The 27,304-nt window shown below is 48.3% G+C and overlaps 13 protein-coding genes across 13 annotated transcripts; 6 read left to right on the forward strand and 7 right to left on the reverse strand.

The window, feature by feature from the left end:
* Nucleotides 1–186: 186 nt before the first annotated feature.
* Nucleotides 187–1,044, reverse strand: FIESC28_01549 (uncharacterized protein; the record flags this gene model as incomplete). The annotated part of the gene is made up of 2 exons (XM_031155699.1): nt 187–482; nt 534–1,044. 2 exons carry the CDS (start codon nt 1,042–1,044, stop codon nt 187–189), a joined length of 807 nt encoding a protein of 268 aa, XP_031020177.1.
* A 595-nt stretch (nt 1,045–1,639) lies between these two features.
* Nucleotides 1,640–3,864, forward strand: FIESC28_01550 (uncharacterized protein; the record flags this gene model as incomplete). The annotated part of the gene is made up of 7 exons (XM_031155700.1): nt 1,640–1,645; nt 1,699–1,721; nt 1,877–1,951; nt 2,000–2,140; nt 2,190–2,506; nt 2,568–3,466; nt 3,514–3,864. 7 exons carry the CDS (start codon nt 1,640–1,642, stop codon nt 3,862–3,864), a joined length of 1,812 nt encoding a protein of 603 aa, XP_031020178.1.
* A 261-nt stretch (nt 3,865–4,125) lies between these two features.
* Nucleotides 4,126–5,548, forward strand: FIESC28_01551 (uncharacterized protein; the record flags this gene model as incomplete). Its single annotated transcript, XM_031155701.1, has 3 exons — nt 4,126–4,245; nt 4,301–5,286; nt 5,332–5,548. The coding sequence occupies 3 exons, from the start codon at nt 4,126–4,128 to the stop codon at nt 5,546–5,548; spliced, it is 1,323 nt and encodes a 440-aa protein (XP_031020179.1).
* A 2,452-nt stretch (nt 5,549–8,000) lies between these two features.
* Nucleotides 8,001–8,938, forward strand: FIESC28_01552 (uncharacterized protein; the record flags this gene model as incomplete). Its single annotated transcript, XM_031155702.1, has 3 exons — nt 8,001–8,679; nt 8,737–8,762; nt 8,849–8,938. 3 exons carry the CDS (start codon nt 8,001–8,003, stop codon nt 8,936–8,938), a joined length of 795 nt encoding a protein of 264 aa, XP_031020180.1.
* Nucleotides 8,939–9,335: 397 nt separating this feature from the next.
* FIESC28_01553 (uncharacterized protein) lies at nt 9,336–9,819 on the reverse strand (the record flags this gene model as incomplete). Its single annotated transcript, XM_031155703.1, has 2 exons — nt 9,336–9,470; nt 9,526–9,819. 2 exons carry the CDS (start codon nt 9,817–9,819, stop codon nt 9,336–9,338), a joined length of 429 nt encoding a protein of 142 aa, XP_031020181.1.
* Nucleotides 9,820–11,896: 2,077 nt separating this feature from the next.
* Nucleotides 11,897–15,609, forward strand: FIESC28_01554 (uncharacterized protein; the record flags this gene model as incomplete). The annotated part of the gene is made up of 5 exons (XM_031155704.1): nt 11,897–13,520; nt 13,566–13,886; nt 13,937–13,996; nt 14,049–14,096; nt 14,147–15,609. 5 exons carry the CDS (start codon nt 11,897–11,899, stop codon nt 15,607–15,609), a joined length of 3,516 nt encoding a protein of 1,171 aa, XP_031020182.1.
* Nucleotides 15,610–15,848: 239 nt separating this feature from the next.
* FIESC28_01555 (uncharacterized protein) lies at nt 15,849–16,845 on the reverse strand (the record flags this gene model as incomplete). The annotated part of the gene is made up of 2 exons (XM_031155705.1): nt 15,849–16,200; nt 16,259–16,845. The coding sequence occupies 2 exons, from the start codon at nt 16,843–16,845 to the stop codon at nt 15,849–15,851; spliced, it is 939 nt and encodes a 312-aa protein (XP_031020183.1).
* Nucleotides 16,846–18,137: 1,292 nt separating this feature from the next.
* On the forward strand, nt 18,138–19,251 carry FIESC28_01556 (uncharacterized protein; the record flags this gene model as incomplete). Its single annotated transcript, XM_031155706.1, has 4 exons — nt 18,138–18,174; nt 18,225–18,900; nt 18,950–19,168; nt 19,224–19,251. The coding sequence occupies 4 exons, from the start codon at nt 18,138–18,140 to the stop codon at nt 19,249–19,251; spliced, it is 960 nt and encodes a 319-aa protein (XP_031020184.1).
* Nucleotides 19,252–19,514: 263 nt separating this feature from the next.
* Nucleotides 19,515–20,787, reverse strand: FIESC28_01557 (uncharacterized protein; the record flags this gene model as incomplete). The annotated part of the gene is made up of 3 exons (XM_031155707.1): nt 19,515–20,301; nt 20,351–20,443; nt 20,495–20,787. 3 exons carry the CDS (start codon nt 20,785–20,787, stop codon nt 19,515–19,517), a joined length of 1,173 nt encoding a protein of 390 aa, XP_031020185.1.
* An 808-nt stretch (nt 20,788–21,595) lies between these two features.
* FIESC28_01558 (uncharacterized protein) lies at nt 21,596–22,430 on the forward strand (the record flags this gene model as incomplete). Its single annotated transcript, XM_031155708.1, has 2 exons — nt 21,596–21,599; nt 21,649–22,430. 2 exons carry the CDS (start codon nt 21,596–21,598, stop codon nt 22,428–22,430), a joined length of 786 nt encoding a protein of 261 aa, XP_031020186.1.
* Nucleotides 22,431–22,509: 79 nt separating this feature from the next.
* FIESC28_01559 (uncharacterized protein) lies at nt 22,510–23,499 on the reverse strand (the record flags this gene model as incomplete). Its single annotated transcript, XM_031155709.1, has 1 exon — nt 22,510–23,499. The coding sequence occupies one exon, from the start codon at nt 23,497–23,499 to the stop codon at nt 22,510–22,512; it is 990 nt and encodes a 329-aa protein (XP_031020187.1).
* An 879-nt stretch (nt 23,500–24,378) lies between these two features.
* Nucleotides 24,379–24,807, reverse strand: FIESC28_01560 (uncharacterized protein; the record flags this gene model as incomplete). Its single annotated transcript, XM_031155710.1, has 3 exons — nt 24,379–24,394; nt 24,451–24,675; nt 24,722–24,807. 3 exons carry the CDS (start codon nt 24,805–24,807, stop codon nt 24,379–24,381), a joined length of 327 nt encoding a protein of 108 aa, XP_031020188.1.
* A 1,163-nt stretch (nt 24,808–25,970) lies between these two features.
* FIESC28_01561 (uncharacterized protein) lies at nt 25,971–26,392 on the reverse strand (the record flags this gene model as incomplete). The annotated part of the gene is made up of 3 exons (XM_031155711.1): nt 25,971–26,163; nt 26,217–26,321; nt 26,373–26,392. 3 exons carry the CDS (start codon nt 26,390–26,392, stop codon nt 25,971–25,973), a joined length of 318 nt encoding a protein of 105 aa, XP_031020189.1.
* Nucleotides 26,393–27,304: the final 912 nt, after the last annotated feature.

The following is a 27,304-nucleotide window of genomic DNA, read 5'->3' on the forward strand; positions in this document are numbered from 1 at the left end:
AACGTCTACCACGGCATTGATGCTTCCCCGCTTCTTGGGTCGTTACACTGGCCCAGGTCCACGGGGAAGAGGCGGGGGGGTTCGGCAGTGGAATCAGGAACTTTGGCATCCATTGAATGAACATTCTACTACAGAACCACCAACAGGACTAATTAAATCATATAATCTGAGCATGATAAGAGTTGCTCAAGGGTCACTGCACCATCCTCCATCAACGCAATAGGAACTGCCTGTAACAGCACTAGCTTCATCACTGCCCAAAAACACAATCACTTTGGCGACCTCGTCAGGCTCCAGGTCCCGCTGTAAGCTCTGGCCCCGCATCACCTCCTCTCGGTACTCAGGCGTAAGAACCTCGTCTCTCTGTCGCTGCGTCGCGATGGCGCCAGGCATGACGCTGTTGATACGGATGTTGTACTTGCCGAATTCTTTGCTTTGAACACGAGTGAGGCCCATGATGGCGGCTTTGCAGGCGCCGTAGACTTGTGGATATTAGCGATTCAACACAGCCAAAAGATTACTGCCCGGCTTACCTGGTGTGCCTTGGGCGGGAATGCGCCAGGTGATTGAACCAAGATTGATGATACTTCCACTTTGCGCGTCTCTCATAGCCGGTATCACGGCTTGAGAGAGGAAGAATACGTGTCGAAGGTTAGTATTGACGTTGGTATCCCAATCCTCAGCCGTGACCTTCTCTGTGACAAGCCTGGCCCTGTTCCCAGCCGCTGCCGCATTGTTCACCAAAACGTGTATCGCACCATGCTTTTCCTGAATATTCTTGACAGTTTCCTGCAATTCCGGTAGATCTGCGACACTGCACTTGTAGAATATGGGCGATTTGGCTTCCGTGTTGCTGTCTTTGGCTCGAGCGACAGCCCGATCAATTGTCTTTTGGGCTGACGCTTCGGCAATGTCGAGAAAAATGACCTGGCTGCCCTGGAGCGTGAAGAGTTCCACTGTAGCAGCGCCTATACCTTCTGCGCCGCCTGTAATGAGCACTGTCTTGCCCCGCAGGCTGGGATAGATGGCATGAGCTGAAGGCATCGTCGATTGAAGCGACAATAAGATGAAGTTTGAAGTCAATTCTAAGTGAATCTATCGTTGTTTCAACCCCTCATTCAATTTATATCGTCAAAGTCAGCTGTGCAGTTAACGTTACAGTGCAATGCTTGGTGACGTTTTGGCTGGACTGTTGGCTTTCGGCATGTGGAGAGTGCTGCAGTACCAGCATGGAAACCAGGATTATTGGTCTTTAACACATCAAAGCTCCAGCTTTATCATTCAATTGGTCTTGATGCAGTGAAATGCTCGATGTTATTGGGCAGATGAAAAGCCACTTTAAAGACGTCAGAAGCCTCTTAGCCAGGACTATTTTTACACTCCGTCGCAGAGCACGAAGTACACGATACTCTGGATAGAGCCTCTGCGCTGAACTGGTCATGCTAAAGCCGCTAAACTTGGCGAGGTTAGCGAGCACTTCCGTTCACGTGCTTGACCCGCTGAGTCTTCTCACATCCGCTTCCGTCCCCATTTTCATCTGACATCTCCAATCACAGTCATCTTCATTCTCCTTCTGGATCATCCAGTAATACTTCCCGAAGCAAGCCATGGAAACCCGAAGTAAACAAGCATGTGAGCCATGTCGGTAAGTACACAAAGTTACATGTTCTAATCTTGGGGCTGAACTTTTGAATACAGAAGGAAGAAGACCAAGTGCCCTGGTGAAAAGCCGATTTGTTCGTTCTGTAATCGGCTGAACCAAACATGCACTTATAGAGAAATTGAGCCAACGGGTACACCTTCAAGAAAAGTTAATAGGGTCTCAAAGAGGTAGATTCGCCCAAGAGCATGAAATGTAGAGTACTGACCTTATTAGTACAAATAAGAATGACCTGCAGGGCCGTTTCCAAGCACTGGAGTCCCACGTCAAGAATATTTATCAGCTGCTACAGTGAGTTCCTAGTGGTCGTAATGCAAACTTCGGGACCTTACCATTCAGAACTCCAACAGAAGCCGCGTCCTCTTCGTCTCCCGGTTTATCCATGAGAGACGCCTCGACGGGCTTACTCGAGGAGGATGGAAGTGCCAGCCCCGGTTTTATGTCGGAGAGCATCGCTGAACCGACATTCAGTACCGCAAGGTATGCCATATTTTTGACAACTAGGTATCATTATCAGCTAACTCTCAAGTCCGCACCCTCCTTCAGACGTTGTTGACCATCTTGTCGACATATATCGTATAAGACATCATCTTCAACCATTGCAACTGTTTAAGCTTCCTGATCTCAAACGATATCTCGCTTCAGCTCCTCGATACCTCTTCGAAAGCTTTCTTGCATTGACTGTACGATATAGCACGCATGATTTCTACCAGGGTCAGGAACTCCAGGCTGTGGAGCACTACGCGTCTTCGGCACAGCAGACGGTCACATCACTTGCCTCTCAGGGCATCCCAAAGCTAGAGGTTGTTCAAGCTCTGTGCTTGCTTGTGTTGGTTGATGTCGCAGGTAAGTTTGAAGAAATTCATGTTTCACACGAGAATGAAGAAAAGCTCACTTCAGTCTCAAGGCTGTAAGCCAGGCCGAGCTTGGATGACGATCGGCACCCTCTCTCGCCTCGAGGCTCTTCGCAAGATCTCTCAACAAGCACTCATAGAATCATCGTCAGATCCCGAAACCTGCCTGCGTTGCCACTGGACTGTGCTTCTTCTAGAACAGACCTTTATGCCTCAGGAGCGTACTTCTGTTCACGATGATGATCGTCCCAAATACCCAACGAGTGCCCCGATACCGCCTTCTTTGCCACCCGTGACAGATGGCGAATATCCGCCTGATCTTTATTCAGACGATGCAACAGAAGACTTGGGAATAACTGCATATTATATAAAGATCGTCGGGATCTGGGGCCATATGTCATCATACATGCACCAGATTCGTATTGGTAAAGCTAAAACTGCTTGGTCCCCTAGCTCTATGCATTATGAACTCTGCGCTCAACTCTATGACTATGACGCCAAAACACCCCATATACATCTTTTGAGAAGTGTCCACTTCACCAAGCGTCAGTCGACCGAACTTATCGAACGCAGAGAGTATTGGATCCCGTGGGTCTTACAACAAGTCACGTCTCATGCTACTACCGCGATATTGAATCACCCGTTCGTTCATCTTGTGGCGATGCGTGATCGCGTACACGGACTTCCACCACGACAGTTCCTGCAGCAGACTGTCGATCTCGCTCTTTATCACTCCGCCTGGGTCTTCAAGTTCCTGCGCTTCTGCGAGGAGCAGGGTTTTGGTGTATATGACCCTCTTGTCGGGCACTTGGTGGCGGTTGTCGCGACTATACCGTGGCTGTTTCAGCGTGCTATTGATCCAAAAATCGCTCAGAAAGCGAAAGATGATTTGACCTGGTGCAAGGGGTTCCTAGAGAGGCTTTCGGCAACATGGCCCCATATCGCATATAAGGTATTTCCAAGTTACGCGTCAGGAATACCGATCTAACCCATATCTAGCTTGAACTACTTAATAGCTTGGACACCACAGCAGGGAACAATCCGCAATCTCCCAGTGCAAAGGGCGTTTCAATCGTTTTTCATCCCTCGTTGTTCTGGGCATTGGTCGATCCCAAGATCAGCCAGATGACGCCTTCGCTGCCGTATAGCCACGGACCCAACCGCTTTCAAGATGGAACGATACGAGTCTCTACGCACTATATTCAGCCCTTGGTGGAGAATCAAGTCGAGCAGTCCCACACGGTAGGTGATCTGTATGATCCATTCTCATTGGACATCGGGGCTCTGGAACAGATCAATCTGGATGATGTCTTTGCCAGTTTCTTACCAACATTAGATGAAACACTCTAACAACAACATCAACCTTAATAAATCTATATAACTTATCTTATCTCCTTTCTCCGCCGATAAAAATATCGGGATGGCCGTAGCGAAAAGCTTCAAGATGCTACCCACAAGATCCGCTCACGTGCACGGGTGCTGGCCAGTTTCTGCTGTTCCGTCCGTTCAAGATCCGGGCCCATCAAACGCTTTGGGGTTCATAAATAATGTGCAATCCATCGCTCTGACATAAAGCTAATCTTACCAAGATCTTCTCTCATAAAATAAGTTATGGATTCCAACAGCAATATCGTTATCATTGGAGCGGGCCTCTTCGGTCTCACAACCGCCAAGCAGCTCGTCCTGGAAGGTCACAAGAACATCACTGTGATTGACAGGCATATGCCCCCGGTAAGCGCCTCGTTCTTCATTGGCTACTGACCCAAAATACTAACTGATGCGACAGGTTCCTGACGGTTCAAGCTCAGATATTTCCCGAATCATTCGGTTTGACTATGGCGACGGCGATTACTGCTCTCTCGCCTACGAAGCCTATCAAAGATGGTCTCAAAATCCCAAGTACAAGGGCATTTTCTATCCAGCTGACTACATCATCGCTGGCTCGCGGAAAACTGCTGAGAAGTCCTGGACGGATAAGACGAGAGCTCGACTTGAAGAGCGAAATCTGCCGTATACCATACTTCCTGATCCAGCAGCTGCGAAGCAAATGTTTCCTATCCTGACGGGAGAACTTGCTCAGCCGAATTGGGAGGGCTATCATAACAAATCCGGTGGTTGGGCTGATGCTAACAAGGCGATTAAGCAACTGCGCGATGAGTGCCTTGAGCTTGGTATCTCGTTCATCTCTGGTCGAGCTGGCACTGTTGTTGGATTTGACAGTGATGCTGGGGGTGTTATTAAGACTGTCCATACATTTGGAGGTACTCCTGTTGCTGGAGACCACTTCATCCTTGCAACAGGTGCTTGGTCTTCCGGCCTAGTCCCCACATACAACTCGACGCTGTCTACGGCTCAAGCACTGGGTTTTCTTCGCCTCACAGACGAGGAGATGATTAAGTACAAGGATCTCCCCATCTACGTCAACTACTCTACTGGGTGGTTCAACTTCCCTCCCCATGAGGATACCAAGATGCTCAAGTTTGCTGTCCATGGCTGGGGATATACTCGAGCACCTTCAAAGGGCGATAACAATAACGTCAAGTCTAACATCTCCGTCCCACCTCCAGTATCACGAGAGCGCAAGAACTTTGTCCCGGCGGACGCTGAGCAACGTCTTCGAGATGGACTGCGTGAAATCTTACCTGAGCTTGGAGATCGGGAACTGGAGAGGGCTGCGCTGTGCTGGTACACTGATACACCTACTGGTGACTTTATCATGGACTACCACCCTGATTACAAGAACCTTTTTGTAGGCGGAGGTGGAAGTGGACAGTAAGTTAAGATTCACGGTGAGAAGAACGAAACTGACTTTTGTAGTGCGTTCAAGTTCCTCCCTGTTCTGGGCGAATGCATGACAGCCGCCATCAAGAAGACCCTCCCCAGTCATTTGACAGAGAAGTGGCGCTTCCATACAGAGTATGAGCATCGCGAGGACACGTTCTTAGGTGACGGTAGTCGCGGCGGCCCTGAGAGGCGAGACTTAAGTGCTGCCGAGAAAGCAAGATTGGATGGCGAGGAAAGGTCGAAGTTGTAATGTTATTTACCGCAGTTATGTAAAGATCAGCATCCTGGCTTAATCCTTGTCATTATCCCAGCATTTGCTCGAATCCTCCAAAGGAGAACCAATCACATCAAAATTACTCAAAAGGGAAATTCGCTTAGTGCTGACTGTCTGCCAAGATGCGACATCCGATACTCGTTCAAGCCCGCCATCTTTCCTTTCGCATTTTTCTCAAGCGATACATGCCGTTGAGACAACGAGCACTTTCTATTCATTCTCGTGTTACCTTATATCTCCGATCAGATCACTATGGATGCAACATCAAAGTCCAGTAAGACGCGTCGCAATGTGTTGGTGCAGAGACAAAAGCACCGCGGTATCTCGTTCGTCAATATCACGACCACCACGACCGCTAAAACGGCCTGTTATACAAATTCATCTAGCTCCGGCATCCGTTTTAAGCCACAGAAGAAACTGCAGGGCCGGACTCCGGTAAAGCCAATCACAAACAGTGATACCCAGGCCGTTCAAAAAGGTACTCACAAGAAAATAGCTCCGAAATCCTGTCAAGACGCTCGGGTCTGTGGCTCTGTAGTAGTCCCCTACCAGGATGTCATTGACATAGAGACCAATGCCTCATTCTCATTCGAACTCATTAGACACTGGACCAGGGCAAATGAAATGCAGAACAGTTACCTCCCCTCACCCACAGGTCCTGTCATTGCAGATTGGGCTCTACATAGACTACCCCCAGATATTCCTGATGTAGGCAAGCAATGTTTCCATGCTTACCTCTTCTCGTGCCCCATAAGACAATATCCCCTTGAGCAACTACGCATCGTCGCGTGGCAACCCTTGGCAATGGATCAGTCTCGATTTGAGAGACTTATGCTTCAACCATTGACACTTCGGTGTACATTAAGCATGGGCGCGTTGTTTCTGTTAATGAAGAATGAGAGAGCACCCCATCCAGGGCTAGCATCGCATTCCGTAAACCTGTGTCATCTGGTCAATAGTCTAGTAGGTCTGAGACAGAGGTCTCTAGATGAGACAGTCGTATTAATCCAGTCCATCGCCAGCCTAGCTCTCTTGGCGGTACGTTCTATTGTCGCAGCCTTCTCCCCCAAGCTGACACTTAGCGACTAGTCATATCTCGGTCTTTACAATGACTGGCACATCCACCTGAAGGGTCTCGAGCAATTGGTGAACCTGTCTGGGGGCCTCGAGTATCTCCCGACACCCGTCCAGCTCTTGATCATGAAGTACGTTCGTCTCGTACATCCTTGTTCACTTAAGCTTACATACCCACTCTAGAGCGGACCTAAAAGGAGCATGCGAGACTTTAACCATGCCTATAATTGTCTCCAAGTCATTGCAGCAAAATGCCTCCAACATTCTGCCGTCTTGTCAGCGCACGTCCCTGTTAAATGCTGTCGAGACAGCTATATACAACGAAAAGTGCAGTGACTATGACGATCGTCTTTGTGATTCCATACAATCATTGGCCATACTTGTCGGAACGATTAATTATGCTCACTCACAGTGTGGTGAAATCGTTCTTGATCCTTTGGATTTGATGGAAGAGTATCACTCCATCGAGTACAAGCTCCTCACCCTTCCCTATCCAATACAGTCGCATGTAACTGCCTTGGGGAGTCACAACTACCCTTCTCCATTGTCTATAGGCTCTGATCGCCCACCTGTCGACGTACAAGACATTGTTCAGAACGCGAAAACACACATACAGACGGCTCTTCGTATTGCAGGAATATTCTATCTACGACTTGTCAAAGGCGGCCCATTAGAGTCGCTTCATGGTTCCATCCATATGCTGAGGACGTTACTCCAACATCTTGAGCGTATCACTGATTCGCCAACACATATATCTTCTAGTACTGTCCATGGCTACTCGAGAAGCGCGTTGATATGGGCATGCCTGGTGGCAGACTTGATGTTATGGGCGAGCATTAACGAAGGATGGAAGTTCCATGAACATAAATGGGGCTCGTATGTTTGTCATGACTTCCTCGCTTGGGTACTTGATGGCGACGATGTCAAGACGGTTACAGATCGTGACTTGGCCTTGTGCCGAATCTTAGATCTTGGGAATTTTAGAACAGGCACGCGAGATCCTCGGACATACATTCAGCGCATTCTCGCTATGTAGCATCACAGACGGTCAATTGACATTCAACGTCAATCACTCCGGCGACGACGGCTCTTACAGAGTCGCCCGTGTTACCATTAGTCAGATCAATCATCCAAATTAATGACCGCGATTCGCGTAACTCCAATTCCTCCTTGATAGGTCTAGTGGCTGATGCTCGACGCTCACTACAGTAATGAAGGTCCCTACTCCAACTGGACTTGATCAGATGACGCAGCCATGTCACATACTAGCCAAGCCAACGCTTCCCCTCAATCAATGAAAGCCTTCCCATTCCAAATCATCAAAAACAAAGCAAATTCATTACATATCAATAAAATGAAGCCTTCACCGTTTACTTTCGACACTCGCGCAGATACTGTACTCATTTTACGAAATCCCAACACGGCGCAGAAGGAGGAATGTGAGATCCAAACTGACTCGGAGCCCGAGTACGAGCGCCTAAATGAGGCGGGGTTCGGAGAGTCAAAGACACGACGCGACTCGCCGATGACTCTGGACAATGACCAGAAATATCCGAGAGGGGCTTTAGAAGACACGCAAGTTGAGTTTCGCGTGTCATCAAGACATTTGAGCCTGGCTTCACCTGTTTTTCGAGCTATGCTGGAAAGCAAGTTTAAAGAATCTCAGCTCAATGAGCAAGGTCTCTATGAGGTCCAAGCCTCGGAGTGGGATGCCGAGGCTTTCGTCATACTTCTCGATATTATTCACGGACACCATCGGGACGTGCCGAAGCGAATATCTGTGGAGATTCTGTCGAATATTGCAATTATTGTTGATTATTATGGCTGTCATGAGATAATGGAATTCGTTTTGACGGCATGGCTGACCTATTTGGGAGAGCCGGAGGAGTTCGTGAAGGAGGACCCGTTGCGTTGGTTATTTATTTCTTGGGTCTTTCGGCAAGAAGCTTTGTTTACGGTTGCGACAAAGATGCTTTTGTTATATGATAATGGCGAATATGTGGTTGACTTGCCTATACCACAACCAATATTAGGTAACTCGGCCTCTTTCTAAGTCTTTTCCTGCTCATTACTTACCAACTTCTTCCTAGACAAGGTCGACGATAAACGACAATACGTACTCAACACACTCTTCGGCCATCTTTACAGTTACCAACAAGATCTTCTTACAGGAGTAGCTGGTTGCTCTGAAACATGTTGCAGTATGCTACTGGGCTCTTTAATGAAGCAGATGCGTCTACATGGCCTATCAACAGCCAGACCTCACGAACCCTTCGATGGATGGACAGTTGAGAAAGCAAGGAAAACAATTCTCGGGTTGGCAGTGCCACCTTGGCGTGTACCTGGCAGGTCAACGGATCACCCGTGTACGTTGAACAAAGCACTGGCTCCAAGAGTTAGTCAAGTGCTTCAGCATGCAAAGGGACTTGAGTTGAAGGACTTCGAGGGGAGTCCTTGTGTCATGTTTATGTCCATGAGTTCATGACAAATATTGTATGTGTATTTATAGGCGTTTGTTTCGGGGGAATCATAGCACAGAATGAAGAGAAACATTGCATTCCACCATCAGAGTTACCATGACTTTTGAAAGGAAAACGTCCTTTATTTGAGTTAACTAGAAGACTATCGCTTGGGCCATTATCAAAACGCCGACAACCATCATCCTTCAACGCTTACTGCCAAGTCCAGCTTAGCAAGAGAAACCACAGTCCATCTCAAGAGTCTGAGTAGTAGAAAGGAAGCCAGGGCCATCCCAAGCTCCAACAGAGCAACGAGGTTGCTCCTTAGAGTCCCAGGCCTGGTCATCACCGTAGGTGAAAGTAGCCTTTATCCAAATGTTAGTCAAATACTCGGGAGATAGAGTGTTAAGATTTACTTACCAGCGCGTTGCTACCAAATGTGTTGATGTTAAGCTCAGCAGGGAGACCCTCGCTCTTAGCCATAAGCAGACCATCACCCCAGATGCTCTCCTGGGACCAAACCATCTGCTGCTTTCCGTCATAGACGAAGACGTTCATCTCATGGCTGCCCTTGGCATTTTCGCCTTGGAAAAGGTGGATGTGGACACCGCACCACCCGCCGTTGAAGCGCTTGGTAAGAGACTTCTCGGTCTCGCGGGTGGGAGCGGCCATGGCGAGGCCGGTGAAGAGGAGGACGGACTTGAAAGAAACCATTGTTGCGGTTGATTTGTTGATAGAAAAGTTGAAGGAGTGAAGTAATTGGAGTTGAAGTGTAATAAGTGTAAAGTGAATGATGGACTGTTGAGCTGATGAAGATTGGAAAGTATCGGGCGTCTTGTTCTATATCTTATATACTTCTTTTTATCTTGGAATATACTCGTATAATATCTCCATCTCTCAACTGCAATATCGTCTGGTATTCCTTCCAGTGGAGATCTTGCATCCTACCACCGTGCTTTGCACCGCCCATATGGTCAGTGCCCACCTTTAGCTACTGGAGGATCTGGACACCAGCCCGATAGACGTCCAAGCTCCATCGCGAACAGGCACCGTAGGATTGTTTATGAACCATAGTGAAACGGAGGATCGAAGCTGTCGTGAGTTTGGAAACAATTGTGGCAGTGCTTGGCATTTCGGAAGGAGCCTTCAGAGGGTTCCGCATTGAGGTCGCTGACTTGACAATTTAAATAATGATTGTTAGTGTGTTTCTGAGTCTCATAAATCCATTCAGGAACAATGATTTCGGGGCCGACAGGTGAAATTGTTATCCGAGAGTCCATTAGCCAGACACGTTAATGAAGATCGAGCGCGAACGTCAATCTCAAGAGGCCGACTTCACCTAATTGCGACTCCTCCTGACAACACAAAGTCTCTGATTGCAACCTATCAATATTTTTTTCAAACAATGTTTTCACTTTTGATTGCTCGGAGTTGGTGTTTTCCCACAACTATTTGCTTGTTGTCAAGATTACATTCTTGAAAGCTTAATCGAACTTTGACTGAATGTGTAATAAATCCTATCATTGCTTTCGCACTTCTCTTATGGAAATCTGTTGTAGTCAGAAAAAGTATACTCAGTCGTTGTTGGATATGAATTCAACCTTATTGGAGGTTAGATACCCACCAGCCTTTGGGACGCGATTGATGGTTGTGAGTGTGAGGGGCTCCCACTAGAACTAAAAAACTTGTAAAAGAAGCCCGACAAGTTGCGACCAATTTCTCAATTATTGCCCAAAAAGGATCACGTACCAAGCCAGAGAAAAATTGATCTGTACCTTAATGCCATTGCCTGTTGTCTTATTACAATACAGAGACTAGAAAAGCCTTATTACTGAAGCTTTCCTGGCTTGCAAGAAAAATGATATTAACTACAGGGTAATTATTGTACGGCAAGTGGTGCGGTGATGCCGCATGCCGACCGACGAGGGCATGGAAGGAATAGTGGAATGGAAGCTATGACCATCTGTGGTTGATTTCGCCGTGAAGGAATAGAAATAGCCCACTAAGACCAATTGATCCACTCTGCCACTCTCCAAGGTAGCGGCTTGGCCTGTTGTTTCTTCGTCGATAATCTTCATTGTTTGTTGTGACAACCCAATTCCCTGGGCGGATAAAAAACGGCCAATTGCTTAGGTGGGACTTTAAGTCGTGAGATCTGATTGGCCATTTGCTACGTCAGTGAAGGAATGGAAGGAAGGAACAAAAGCAAAAAAAAAAAAGTGACGCGTCGATTTAGGTATCAAGCAAGAGTCGTGCCACAATGTAACAGCTTGGTTTGGGCTGGTTTGTAAAAATTGGCAGTGAATCTTGTGAATGAAGAAGAAAAAAGCAATTTCTGGATGATGAAGACCCAGATGAAAACAAGGGAGTCCCGACTGTCCCGTATTTGACGATCGCGATAGCCCAATCACAAGACAGGATACCAGACACCAGCAGGCTGGGTGGGTCATTGATTGGCACTAAGAGCCCCCTCCCCTACCCCTTAACTCAAAACTAAGCTGATGCCACAACAGTTCCAGTTTCCATTTCGTTTTGGGCGTGAACTCTGCATTTGCAGGCTTAGCTCATTCACTAACGTCAAAACATTCCTATCTTATCTTCATTCACACTTCCATTGTTCCTATCGCTACATATCTCGCCTAATCAAGTGATTGGCGAGATTGAGGAGCGAGCATAAACGCCCGCGTCGCGACTCCCTTCGACGCGTCCTAAATTATGACGACGCGCTAGGAGAGCAGAGCAACCCAGTTCATCTTCAATTGAGAAAGAAGACGACAAACGCTCCGCCAAAATGGATCCCCCAACGGCTCAGGATATTTTCGACCAATTTGACTTGGTACAGTCCGTTGTTACCAAGTATGGAATTGACCTGAGAGACATTAAACCCCCTAGCGTCGAATACGAGGAGGAACGGATTAGCTTGCGGATGAAATTCGCCAACGCAGCCGCTCTTTTCAAGGATGCAAAAACCGAGCTCCAAGAGTTGTCCCATCAGGAGACTATGCTTGAGCTAGGTGGAAAGATCACAGATTTGGATAGAGAATTTAAGGAAAATTGCGTCACGCGGAACAAAAACTGGGAGGCGCAACTCAGGGTGACCATGGATGAGTTTCGTCATCAGCTTGCGTTGGTCCTATCCCTACCAACCCCATCCACTGGCATAGAAGCTGGGACCCAGACAGAGGAACGGGAGCATGATAGCCACACTGGAATTCAAAGAGAGCAGAGCGAGAACGACATCGAAATAGTTCAGGTGACATCGACTGACACCCAGCCCAATGTGATTCAAACAGAGCACAGGGAACACGACAGGGACACAATCAGGGAGACACCCGCTGGAAATGAGTCAGATGACCCACACCCTGGTCAGCACGAAACTACCATGGGCGAATCTGTTGAAGGGAATCCTCTTGACAACCTAGTACCCGAGCCCTCGCCTCTGGCAGAGATCGAACTGGAACAAGGTCCGACTTTCGATGATAAAGAGGATGACACGGAAGGAAACGGCGCGGATCATGATACAAACCACACTGCGGAAGATGTCACAGTCAATCACGGAGACACCACAAACCCCGAGGCGAATCTTGAGGAGACGATGAACGATGCGCCGGCGGAGAATGACGACGAGGCCAGTTCTTCTGGCATCTCTTCTGACAGTGACGACGAGCCTATAGTACCAACGAGCATACGTCGAGTATCAAGCCGTATCGCCGGCAATAGTGCTGAGGTGCTTGAGACTCCTGTTCGCCAAACTCGCTCATCTATGGCCCGCATATCGAGTTCACGAGCAACTAGTTCATCAAAACAGAAAGAGCCCCTGAGAAACAAACGGAGGGCTTCGAATGCATCTCCGCCTCCCACGAGGAGCAAACGGCTGAGAGGCGGGGCTGAAATCGCAAAACAAACAAATGAAAGTCCTCGACAAGCACAACCTGCTCCGAGACAGCCGAGCAAACGTACGAAAACGCCTGCAGGAGGACCACCCAGCAACACGACAACGGAGCTTCCACAAAAAGGAGGAAACAAGTCTGCAGACCCTTCGACGAGGGTGTCGCGACGGCGCAGCCAGAGACATGCCGTGCAATCAGGAGAGGACGGGGAATTTCAAGGCGTCCTAGAACCAGTTCCTGGAAAGGTTTATGCAACCTACTGGGAGGGCACCAAGTCTTTCCTCGCCGTTGTCGTGCTCCCCATGGGCGATTTCTCCAGCGTGGGTTTTGAAGGGTCCATCGACTCGTGTGATTTGCCAAAAAACCCCTGTTGGACCAAGAATCGAAAAAAGGAATACACATGGGCGAAAGGATACAGAAATGGCGAGGCACTGGAGAAGGAGCGTATGTTCCCTGTGCTGTACTTTGACGGGGGTTACTTTCCCAGCAAGAGTGCGATCATGTGGTGTGCAGGGAGAGACTTGCGTGAGTTTCGGAATGAGCATCAGTTAGTGCCGTATATGAAAACAGTCCGCCAGTACCTTCAATCGAGGGGCCTCACAGAGGATACGCAAGATTCAGAGGCAGGACGAGCCAGAACTAAATCAGCGGCGCGTGAAGGTCCAGAGACCGAAGCAGCCGGAACAGAGTCAGTGGCACATGAAGAGCCAGAGGCAGAACGCGCCGGATCTGAATCAGTGGGAGGTGAAATTCAAGTGGCTGGTTCTGATGACGACTTTGCTGGATCCAGCGACACCGATAGTGACTCCGAAGACCTTGACGCTACTGTTGATGCGGAGGAAGAGGAAGATCTTGACATGGCCGATGTACTAACAGAAGAGCCGTCGAACAGTAAGGATATCCTGGACCCTAAGAGTAGTGGCGGCAACTAACTGATACAGCGAGACGACGGAGTCAACAGAACAGGCCGGATCAAAGGGAAGAAGACAGACCAGCAGATGGTAACTACATGCTGCCATCGTTCTTACCGAGACGTCACTAAATGAAAAATAGAATCCCCAGAGCCTGAAAGACCTTCAGAACCAGCAGCCATACCAGCAAGTAAGTCTATGCAAAACCGCCCGGACCATCGTCATCTAATGTTCGGCCAGCAGCCTCTCCCTTTGATGAACCGCTTACTGAGGCATCTGCCTTGGATGAGCCCCTCGTCGACAAGCAAGTGAATTTTGATCTCATCAACGAACACGTCCGGGATACACCTCGTAAAGAGCAGAGAGAGACGAGACCCTCAAACAAGGAAGAAAATGTCGTCGTGATACTCTCCGACTCAGAGGGTGAGAACGATACACCAGCTACAAAGACAGAAGACCATAGCACCGCTCCGAGACCCCTTTCGCACATATTTCCCTTCGAGACACTAGACCGTGCCTCATATCCTCCTATAGGGACCTTTCGTCATGCTTCGACGGCCGCGTCGCAAGAGAAATCGGCGTCTCCTTCACAAGCTCAGCAAGAGCCATCACAAGGGCGACCGCAGCGGACGCGTTCATCAGTTCATCAGCTACTGAACGACCCTTCACCATCACATCATGGGCGATCCGAATCGGTGTCTTCTGCACAAGCTCAACAACAATTATCAATTTGCCAACCAGATCCACCCGCGAGAGCAGAACCCTCACGGCGAGACACTTCTCGTTTCCGAATTCATGATATCCTTTCACCAGAACCGTCTTCCGAACCTAGCGGTAGTGCACAACCCGCCCAGCGCGAGAGATCACCATCTACGCTTCAGGAGACGGCTGTTCAAGCTGTTAACGCGATGTTCCCTGGGTCTGGGACGCGACAAAAAAAGGCTTGCGAGAAATGTAGTAAGCTGAAGCGTCGCTGCGATCCGAGCCACTTGTCCGGACTCACTCAGACAGTAACGGCAGCTTCTCTATCTCCTCGGCCAGTTGTGCACTCCAGGTCTAGCTCAGCTCAACACCATCCAACACCGTCGGCCTCGCCTTCTGTAAACCTAACCGACGACCTCCACGCATCGCAATCGCCACTTTTTAAGTTCTTTGGGAAGCAGACGCTTCAATGCGAACAAACCCCGCAATCTACACAGAGCGAAACACAAGTGCCTTCGCCAAGTTTCCATCTCCAAAGGCGATCCGCTTCAGCTGCGATTTCTCAACGTGGTTCATCCATATCTCAGAATGACCGAGGTCGCAGCGACGAGGATTGGTCTAGACCTGACCGCCCCCCTGCAGAAACGTTCGACGAATTCATCTACGACGAAAGAGGCGACCTTCCACCCGACCATTCCTGCTTCCACGTAGTAAACATCCTCGAAAAACCTCGATACTTTAGCCCAATGTCCCGCTCGTCGAGATGTCCTCCAGGTCTCACACGATACCTTGCTGAGCTACTGCAGGCGGCGGGTGATGCACTCAGGCCGGGTCTTGGAATTGAGGAAAACTTTCAATTAGTTGATGACAAAGGGTACAGCGGAGGGTACTGGTGTCCTTTCTGCAAGGCCTGTAATTGTCACCGCTTTGATACTTATATGGAACGGGCGAATTACGTGGCGCATTTACTTACTCATTGGCGGAAGGCTGGGGGGTCCTAGGTGACACATCTGAAGATGTCATTAAGTGGTATTCATTATAGTCACGCAGCTGGGAACGAGCCATCTATTTTCAAAATTTATTGCCTTGGTCAATCATGAAATATGTTAAGATCAATGACGGACGTCCTTTTGCCAACTTTAATTATGTACAAGAATGAGATTATGAAAACAAGACGTTTTGCGCGACTCTCCAACGACAGTGATGAAGGGAGATATATATAATGGACCTACGATACTGATCACTCAGCGCGGAAGCACACCTTTGTAAGGGCCACATCATCCAAGCCAATAATGATCACGTTGAAACTACCACTGCACTCAACGGTGATGGCAAGCGTCAATGCACCAGAACTCTCCCAATCAAAGTATGTTTGGTAATATCTGAAACCATAGGGACCGCTGGCAGTCAATATTTCGCTGCTAGGAAGTTGTCGACCATTAATATTGGGTGTAACAGAACAGCTAAAGCTGCGTCCATTGATGGCCGTTTGCATATTAAAGTAGTATTCGAGGCGGTAGGTGAATCCGGTGATGCCCTCGAAACTTTGAGAGATGGTGGAGGTCTTTCTATTTTGGTCGACAGTGTTGTATCTTCAGAGCATTGTTAGTGATCTTATTGGCTGTCATTGGTAAGGATGGAGGGCTTTACATGAAGTTTGGAGCTGAACGAGGGTTTATTTGAGAAACAGTGACACCATCGCCGAGAATCCAAGGCGAGGCGTTGCTGTTGTCATCGAAGCTAGGGTTGACGAGAACCTGGGTTTCTACACAGACAGGTGGCTGTACAGCGGCGGTTGTAGTAGTAGGCTCAGCAGAGGTGGGCTCCTCAGTAGCGACAGCGCTGGTCAGAAAGGTTGTGACATCGTCGGTAGTGGTGTTTGGCTCGACAGTGGCCGCAGCATCGGTAGTCGCGGTATCAGTCGCAGTCTCAGTGATGGTGGTTTCGAAAACATCAGTAGTACCAGTAGAAACTGTGGATTCAGTGATGGTGGTTTCCAGGATGCCAGTTGTGTCTGTAGATGCCGCGGTCTCGGTGATGGTAGTATCGAGAACATCAGTGGTATCAGTGACATCGGCGGTGATGGTGGAAGAAGCAGTCTCCTGGGGTGCTGTGGTAGACCCCAGACTGACAGTTGAAGATAAAGCGGCTGAAGAGTGAGGTTTGCATGGACTGGCATTGACAGTAACACCCAGAGCAGCGACAGCCAGGATGGCTGCGAGACGTTGAAGAGCCATGGTGGAAGCGAGTGGACAGTGCTTGGCACAAGAATTATAGACAGGGAGCGATGCCATAATAACAAACGCGAAGAATAAGATCCTATTTATCGCTTAAATAATTGATACTGCATCTTAAAGGAGAGACTTGAACCAACACATGAACGGGCATACCCATGTTGCGCTACAGCTGAACTATCGCCTGTAGTGTTGGATAGTTCAGCGGCTGAGCTGGGTGTCCGGGGTCAAAGCAGCGTATTCCTGGGGGTTAACTGAGCTGTAATTCGGTGCGGTCCGGGGTATAGAAGCGCTAGGAGAAGGGGAACCCGGGTAGGAGAGATAATTGCTTTTTGCAATCGGCATGGTAGAGATGAGGGCTATGTTTGCGAACTGATAATTCTGTGCGAGCATCAATAGCTGAATTATGAGTTGTATGACGACTCATCGACCCAAAGTGAGCACTCTCTCTTGGCCAAAATCGCGACTTGTAACCAAATAAGCCCAGCATGGTCGTGTGGAGAAATCTTGAGCGAAAGTAAGCTTAGAGGTCGATTCAAATGGGCTTATAAGATCTAGATGTATTTCAGTGAGTTGAACAATTGAATGATGTCAGTTTAATGCTGTCGATGCTGTGGCTATGAGATTGAGTGAGCCTCAATCATTGAGTGACTGTCCTTAAGCGCTTGAGTGAGGTTTCGCTCATCGCCACTCATAAAGCGACAAGTCAGCGTTTGAGAAGCATGGGCCAAGCCTTTAGTTTAGGTCAAAACAAAACAGTAAAGTAAATAAACAGCGATATGAAAGCAACAGATAATACTGGATCTGATGGCAAAATAAACAATCAATCCATCATCTAAAGTCCAATGCATCCAATTTAATGCTGTACAGCTAAATTGTCGCGTACTTGCCCATGGTGTAGTGGCGCGACAAGGCAGTTACAGGCGGTTGTTTTAGTGGGTTGTCCCCGCAACAGCAACTGGACTGGACTAGACTAAGGGAAAGGACGCGTCGCGTGCCGGGAGAGAAATGATCCGTCAATGCATCCCGATTTTTCATGCAACGGGCCACGAAACAAACAGAACAAACAAGGAGAAGGAGGCAAGAGAAGAGACAACAACACCACCATAACCCACGATATCACTATCAACATCTATCGCTAAAGACACAGGATACCACTGTATTTCTTGACCACCGATTATCTCCCAGGAACGCTCAAACTTTATTCCTCCCTTTCCCAAGTCGAGGTTGAGCCTCATTCACTCCGCCTCATCTCACCTTATTTTTGTCTCCACCCAAACCCAATCAAGCCCAACATGGATAACTATCAGAGAATAGAAAAAGTCGGAGAAGGTTTATACTCTCCCTCCCCTTATATGTCGCACCTCACTAATCACTCTCAGGTACTTATGGTGTCGTCTACAAAGCCCGTGATCTCGGTCACAACGGTCGCATCGTCGCCCTCAAAAAGATCCGTCTCGAGACCGAAGACGAGGGCGTACCCAGCACCGCCATCCGCGAGATTTCCGTCCTGAGAGAGCTCAACCACCCAAATGTAGTCAGTCTGCTTAATATTGTTCACGCAGACGGCCACAAGCTCTACCTCGTCATGGAATTCCTCGACCTGGATCTCAAAAAGTACATGGACTCCCTTCCCGTTACTGACGGAGGACGCGGGAAGCCCCTTCCCACTGGAACTGCCACTACCGTACGCAACTTGGGAATGAACGAAAAGGTGGTCCAAAAGTTCATGCTGCATCTTTGCGAGGGTATCAAGTATTGTCACTCGCGTCGTATATTGCATCGTGACTTGAAGCCCCAAAACTTGCTCATTGACAAGGATGGAAATCTCAAGTTGGCTGATTTCGGACTGGCTAGAGCCTTCGGCGTTCCTTTGAGAAGCTATACCCATGAGGTCGTCACCCTTTGGTACCGTGCTCCAGAGGTCTTGCTTGGTGGAAGACAATACTCGACTGGCGTTGACATGTGGTCTGTCGGTACCATCTTTGCTGAGATGTGTTCCCGAAAACCCCTTTTCCCTGGTGATTCCGAGATTGACGAGATTTTCAAGATCTTCCGGTATGTGCTTCTTCCTTTGCTACGACAATACCTGTACTAACTCACCTAGAACTCTTGGAACACCTGACGAAGACGCCTGGCCCGGTGTCACCACGTATCCTGACTTCAAGCCCTCCTTCCCTAAGTGGCAGCGAGACTTTTCCACTCCCCTGTGCCCGAATCTGGACGAGCAAGGTCTCGAGCTACTGGACTACCTGTTGATTTGCGATCCCGTGACTCGTATTTCTGCCAAGGCAGCCCTTAACCACCCTTACTTTGACGAGATCCTGTAAGTATTTGATTACTACGTGTGGAGCAGAGCATCGCTAACGTGCGCGATTTAGGGGACGTACCCAATCAGAGCAGGAATGATGGAGACAAGTAATTGGAAGCTAAGCGGTACTGTAAAAACAGGATGCATGCATCTGAATGAGTTGTAACATGATGGAATGAGTGAGACGGATGCGGTTGTTTTAGTGAAGCATATGAAGGAGTCAATTCATTGTTTAGCTGTTGATTACAAGTGCATGAATAGTGAGCCCGCAATGAGATAACGACTGATGCCTTGTCCAGGACGATGTTTAATTCGCAAATTACTATATAATATCGAGGCGATAATTGGGTCTTCTCACTATTTAGACCTTCGCCTTAGTGGTAGCACCGATGGCGGCACCAGAAGCAGGAATCAAGAAATCACTAGCCTTGACACGCCCATCCGATCCACGAGCTCCCTTCAGCGTTGATGCATCAGTGCTCTTGAAAGCAGCATCATTCCAAGTATCCTTGCTATCCCAAGAGTTTCCAGAGGCGGAGACCTTGCTGATCAGATCAACCTGCTTGCCCGTGTTGTTCACCGCAATGTTCTTGGTCATCTTGGACGAAGAGCTGCGCATGTGAAAGCCAACGTTGCCGTTCTTCCATGCAGTGTTGCGCTCAAAGGTCAAAGAGCCCGGGTTACCGTTGTCAATAAAGCCCTTCTGGGCATTCTGGAAAGCAATGCAGTTCTTGACGATATGGTTCGCAGGAGGGTTGTTGGTAATGCCTAGCTTGAAACCGTTACCGTCGCCTTCGAATTCGGTAAAGTCCCAGCGGTTGAAACCGTTGCCCCAGGCGTACACCTCCTCGAGCGTGACAGGTGAGCCAAACATGTACAGATCCAGACCATCATCGACGTTATCCCACAGACGCGCGTTGCGGAGCACGTTGCCAGTACCTGAGCCCTCCTTGCAAGCGAAGCCATCGGCGCTCTCGCCATTCTTGCGAGGATCGCGGTTGCGGTAAGAGTCCAAGTTGACGACTACGTTGTTTGATGATGCGCCTTCAAGTTGGAAGCCGGTCTCATAATTGTCGTGGGTGGAGAGACCCTCGTAGTAGTTGTTTGAGGCATCTCGGGCGTAAATGCCGTAGGGTCCGTTGATGATTCTATGGTACGTGAGAAGGTAGCCTTGGCAATGTGAGTGGATGCACTTACTCGAGATTGTAGAATGACCAGTACTCTGCATTCTGGATGTGGAATACACCTCGCTCGGCATTGGGAAGTGACTCGCCGAGGGCCTTGGGAGTTCTGCAATATGTCAGTGTCTGTGTCTACCCTTCGAGTATAGGCACGACTTACCCCGGCATGTTCTCGCCATCGATGATGACCTTTTCACTCTGGTAAGGTTTCACAGTGATGGGACTGCCCTTGGCGCCATTGGTCTTGACCTGGATGTTCTTGGACGGAGCATATGTGCCTTTTCGAAGGTAGACAATGTCGCCAGCTTTAGCAGCATCAACGGCAGATTGAATTGATCCATAAGGCGCCGCAAGGGTACCAGAACCAGTACCTGTTGGCGAGACAAAAATGTCTTTGGCACTGACACCAGCCACGAAGGCGAGGAGAGTCGGAGTAAGCTTAATTAGAAGCATAATTTCAGAATTGGCTATACACTGGGGTATCGTATAGTAATTCATCGTGTCTTCGCAGCCTCTTATATGATGTTTTGAAACATGCCTAATTTCCTAAATTGGACAGGGAGCACTCCATCCGCAGGGAATATACTGTTTCCACCAATAGGCTTACGATGACATGTCTTTGGGAACCGTGCTTCCAATGGTCAACCCTCCAACTGTTACATTCGGAGTGGCTTTGGGGGTATTTATTGATTAAGATTGGGGGACAGTACGATGTCAAATTGCGGGAGCCTTGGCTGGACACCTCGGACGACAATCTGCCGAAGCGGTGTAAGTCATCACCATCTTCTTCCTCGTATACATCAAGTACGGCTGACGGATAATCTAATACCATATTATCACGGATTGATCGGATCCGTGACCTCCTTTGTATTCAATACTCGTATTGTACACCGCCCAATCGAAGCTTAGTTGTCGATTTGATGGTAGCGCTATCTGAACTAATGACTGCGAATGCTTTTTCGTCGAACAGTTCATCAAAATAATCAAGTCTCACGTGAGAAAAGCGCTTCGAACTCCGCGTTTTGACGGGCTAATATTGATCATGGCATGTTGCCGTCTTAGGTAAGAAGTGTCAGCTGAGCAGCGGGCCAGCAACTTTCTTCAGCTTTCAAGTAATTACAACGTCATCGTGATTAAATAAACATAACCCGATAAGCACTGAGTAATCAGTATAACAACGAGGTGAAGTTCTTGGCAATATTCTCAATCCTCAAACATTTTGTCAGGAAAACTGGTGAGATATAAAGCATAACAACTCACGATGGGTAAGTTGGCGTCTACCCCTCATCTGACACGATAGCTGACCCCCAGCAGCCAACGAGAAGAACAACCAAGTCCTCAGCTACGAAGCCGGCAAAATCAAAGCCGAAGCAGCTTTTGTCGCTGAGATCCTTATAACCGCTCGTGTCGGACTCCAGGATGTTTGGCACAGCCAGTATCAAGGCTCCCAAGTCATGGGCCAGCGTCCAGGAATGTACATAAAGTATCTGCCGACAAAGTACCATCCGATCAATGGCAACATGCTCGCCGGCGGATCTTATCTTTTCGATACTATGGAGAACGCCAAGAAGTATGAAGATTGGACCACCAACGATTTCAAAGTCGGCGATCCGGAAACCACCTATTGGAAGCAACCTCTGTTCACATCCGTCGACTCATGGACCTGGAAAGTCATCGGTGCTCATAACTTCACACCTGTGGAGGATCATGCTATAGGCCGCTGGCAGCGGTGGTCTTACCACCATGTGGGCGTCGGAGATATTCTGACACAGCTGTATCCGGTTCTGAAAGATGCAGCTGAGAACAGAGGAGCTGGATCATTCTGGCTACTGCACCGACCCGAAGATAAGATGATTGGGGTCCAAATGAGTTTCCCTAAGCCGGAGGAGAGCGGGGATGAAGCTCTTCTCGAGGAGGTTGAAGCTGTTGCTGGGGAGAAGTCTGTGGCGGATGTTTTCCCTGATGCTCTTGAGGCAGAAGTTCTTATGGACTCGACGTGTGTGTATTTTGCAGTTTGGAAGCCGATGGAGGAGAACGCGAATGGTGTCACGGTCGCGAGTCCTAACTTTCCTCATCTTGCCGGCGAGAAGGCTTAGGACGGATTACAGATTTCACCAAGAACTTATTGCACTCAGTTAAGCTGTCACAAAACACGCTTTTATGCTTACTATTTACTTAATCCAACAATGCTTTCTTAACTTCCTCCACCTCCGCTGAAGTACCACATACCAAACCAGCTCTATCATCACAGCCCTTCAAGCTAATATCAAATATCCTTGATCCGGTAGCGGGATCGATGGCCTGTCCGCCAGCACACTCAATAACCAGCGCCACAGGCAACAGCTCGTAATACTTTCGCAGCTTGGCCTTGCTGACGGATGTCACAGGTGAAATGTAAACACCATGACCCTTGACCAGAGCGTGATAGACATCGGGAATGAGACCACCAGAGTATCTTAGTGTGTACTTGTCGGTGATGAACTTGGAGACCAGGCTCATGTACTTGTCGTTCTCGGCGGCAGCGCGTAGGTTGGCTGGGGCGAAGTAACGTGTTTTGAAGGGAGGTTCGGCGAAACGAAGCTCGGGACGGGCCACGATGAAGTTTTGGGAGTTGTTGAGGCTGACTTCGAAGCACACGGGGTCTGAGCCAGGGACGCGAAGAGCGACAACGGCGAGGGTTCGTGGACCAAAGACTCCCAGAATAGATCCGATTTGCTTCTCTGGCGGTTGCTCAATGGCAGTAACACCGTCCCAAATTCCAATAATAGTACCAACAGACCAATTAGGTCCAATGATAGAGCTACCGTCCAGAGGATCGAATCCAATAGTGTACTGCTCCTCATCACTAACAGGCTGAACAGTCTCCCCTTCACGAGCAGGTTTCTCAATAGGATCCTCCTCACTGCTAGCAGTCTTAATAGCAGATGCCTTAGCACACCTATCCCGAATGATGTTTTCCGCCGCCACATCAACGTTCAACTGCTCGTCTCCAAAGGCATTTTCGGTGCCCACGATAGAGACATCATATGATCTTCTGAGTTCTTCGCCAATGGCAGAAACGGCGTCAAGGAGCTGTGGAATGACGGATTCGCGGAGTGAAGATCTGTCTCCTTGAGGGAGGACAGTCTTGAGGAATTGGGTTAGCTCGAGTTCTGGTTTCGACATTTTTGGTGTGTGATTTTTTGATGTTGAGGTTGAAGAGACTGCCAAGTTGGAATAGAAATTAGGTAGGTTTGTTATCGGAAGTTGCGTCACACAAATTGACGCAATCGGGTGGTTCGCTTTACCCAACATGGTTTAGATCCTGGGTCTCAACGGCCCGATAAGGGCGATAAGAAGCGATAAGGATCAAGTCTCCCCATTGATGTCATATCATGGTGGTGTTTCTTCCATATTCTTCCAATTGAGTCTCATGGTTCATTAAAATCACCTGCGAAATCTGGAACGTCCTTGGTGAAAGGGGGATAACCGAATCTCATATCTAATATCTTATAAGCGAATGGACTGTCGGACAATGGTCTGTATCAGCTTTCCTCGTACGTGGTGTTCTACCGAGGTCATGATTTTATAGAGACCATAATCCTTCTCGTTTCTAGAACAGATATCAAGAGGTTAACCGAGGCTAATTTGTCGGTAACTGAAACCTCCGAGCTTATCGGGCCGTACTAAACGTGTCACTACGCGATCGTATCACTCTGCGCCCCAGTGGAACGTGTGAGACGAAGACAATCACGATATGTTCAACCGTTCCTAGGGACTCTGTGGCAATTGCACTTTCCATAATCTCTAAGCCGCCTCATCAAGAGGGATTGTGGTATCAAATTGTGTTGGCATCGGATGGCCACATGTGCCAATCAGCACAGGTTCATGTTGCACACGCATTCTGGAGGCTGATAGCTGGCACATTCTTTCTTTTCACATTGCTCTAGTAGTCACTAAACACTTAGCCATGTCTAAAGTTTCAACTCCAACGCTTGATGCAGTCGTGGGTAAGAAGATTGTCTACCGCTGAGCATAGGTATCCAAATCACTCAACATCCATCCTCAGAGCTTGGAATGGCTATCATAAAAGTCAGATGTGGTTATTGATGTTTTATCATTAGTGTGTAGTCTTACGAAGAAGAGACATTCTCATGGGCCACAACAGGACCCTTGAGAAGCATCGGCTCTCCATTGTAAAAGTTCTTAATATCCCCAAAGATCTCCTTAGCAACCTCGTTGGCAGCAGCCTTGTCAAAAGTCTCAACGCTCTCCCACTCAAGAGTAGCCTGAACCTGATAAGCCTGACCCTCCTGGAAGTTCAAGATCTTGTAGTTCTTGAGACCCAAAGGACCCCACTTTCTGTAGAACGCTCAGCAATTGTTCCCAGCTGGTGTCGGTGACTTACGATGCGACAAGAGGCATGTGCGTCTTGAGGTAGTAGTCCATGTCAAACGAAGGACCCGAAGGGTAGACAACCAGAACTTGAGCCATTTTGACGGTGGGATATGGGATGATTTGAGTGCGTACTGTGGTTTTTGAGCAACAGCTGAATGGAGGGGTAGAGGCACTGGTTATATACTGAGCGCTTTGAGCGGGGTGAGAGGACATCCCCACCTTGGCAATTAATGAGGCGAGCGGATCAACGGAACTAATCAGCGTCTTGCAATTGATGGACCCTTGATTTTCCTCATGCGATTACTCAGCTTGCACGTTTGTCTCTATTGTCGGTTATCGTGACAATGTTCTCGATTGCAATCGTTGAGCGGTCAATACCTGCTAATGCAGCCACATGTGAGTGTCATTGGCGTTGATCAGTCTTTCGGTCAGATGATTCACTGTTGTACTACCTACACGACAACTATCACCTCTGATCTGACATGTGTATCGTATACCGTAAAGCCAGCTCAGCTCACTGGTGTCACGACAGAAGATAAGCGATCGAATTCTGTAGAAAGCCTAAGTTCTAAGAAGGATCTCTTGGTTTGACGTCCTTGTTTCTGCACCCGTGATCGGCACAACCTAACACAACGAGCTGCCAGTCGCTGGCCTCAGACATTAACAGTGAGCATGGGGTCTCATACTTGCAGGTTTTGTTTCAAACTCACTGAGTCTTTACAGCATTTCTTTCGCGTCTTATCCAACCATACCACGGTGTTGTATATTGGGTATGGGTGAAGATAATGCTTGGTGGAACAATCCCTTGTGTGGTGTCTTCCAACTAAGGAGCAGACAGAGTGTGAGTCGCTAAGCTCAATAAATACAAATGCCAATTTTCTCTGCAAATAAAATTCTTATTGTTCTGAACAGTTTGGCCTGCAGTGCGATGTTTTCCAGAGCCCTTGACGTTGCTGTAAATAGCGAACCGAGACGGATATGGCACGCACATTCATCACGTGAATCGCAACAAAATGACCAGCTCGTTACTTGAGTCGTATCATGGTAGGTTACCAAGATCACGTTGTAAGCAAGTCAAAGAATACAACAAGTTCAGTATGGTGCTGAGGATAGGAACAATCGACTTTCGTAAATTCTTTCATAGCTGCATGGCAATCTCACGTGTTAGCGACTCTGGACTCCTCGCAATTCTGCTCACGAGTGACTTCCTTCTAGAATAATTAATTCATGACGTTACTCATTAACTAAAAGATCGCCCTCTATAGACCAGTTTCTAGGAACTGCATAAGATCCTCCGTCTCAGCACTCTGCAGAGTGTTGATCTTCTCGCCGTTCTTGTACATGTGGAAAGTAGCAGGCTGCGAGACGCCAATTTCCTCCGCTAGGCCCTTGAGGTCCTCGATGTCGACCTTGCAGAATCGGATGTCCTTGAATCGGTCCAGCTCGTTGGCGCTACAATTGGTCAGTGGATGGATATATTGGAAGGTCGGATGGAGTGCGCTTACTGGGCGAATGTAGGTGCAATGGCCTTGGATTCGGCGGCGTGGGTGGAGTAGAAGTCGACGACGACGACGGGGTAGGTCTTGATAGTCTCTTGGAACTCGTCCTTGCTATTTACTGTTAGTAAGTGGTGATGATTGCTGAATCGCGGGGGAGCATACGTTCGGATGTTGTGCACCATTTTGACTGATTTGAGGGGTGGTGTTGAGATTGATTCTGTTCCGCGCTGTCAGTAATGCAATCGTGAGGATGAAGTCCAGTCAGCAACGTACAATAGTATTTCAGATGTTCATTTGGTTTGTAGAAGCTGGAAATAAGAGCTGTTGTTGTTTTGATGTCGGAGCTTTATGGTGACGTTGTTGACTTGAGCTGTTCCTGGCTGACATCATCATGCCGTCATCGCTACAGCATGAACCTCAACAAAACTCTCCATTCCTCTCTCCGCATTTGCGCAACACCGAGACCACCGAATTAATGCTCCGCTATCTTAGACTTTATCGCTTAAACTTGGACGGTAGATGCATTGGTCTACATAGCGGATTGGTTCAATTCTAGGCTTGAGGCGGCCCGCTGATGATCTTCCATTGGCTCTGACGATCATTGTTCCCCAGCCTCAAGATACGACTAAAAATAGCTCTATTTAGAAGTCGGGCTCTGTTCATGAGTTCGAATTGAAGCTACCTCAACATGCGTTTCTTACTAGGGCTGCTGAGCTTTTACCCCAATACGGTACCTATCGTGATTTTGCGCTGATGAGGTAGCCGGGAGCAGCTGCCCACTCTAGAAATGCACCTTGGACTCCGCGAATTTGTAAAGGATTGGATGCATTGGATGTTTGAAAGGCTCCAACTGATTATCTAGGCATCGCCTAACTCGCGGAAAGGGCCAGCTAATATCGTATTGCGATGCACGTGATGACTGGCCGTGCTATATCCGTCTCAGTTCGTTATTTACAGCACCATTACGGTTAGATCATTTCACAAGCAGACGAGGCGAATGTTTTGAGTTTTAAATGTTGATTCAGCCGTAAGGTATCATACAGTCATTATAAACAGAATTAAGAATACACAGGTATCATAACCTCCACCAACTC

This window comes from Fusarium coffeatum (genome assembly GCF_003316985.1).
Source record: "Fusarium coffeatum strain FIESC_28 chromosome Unknown BRIP53273_contig_39, whole genome shotgun sequence".
NCBI lineage: Eukaryota > Fungi > Ascomycota > Sordariomycetes > Hypocreales > Nectriaceae > Fusarium > Fusarium coffeatum.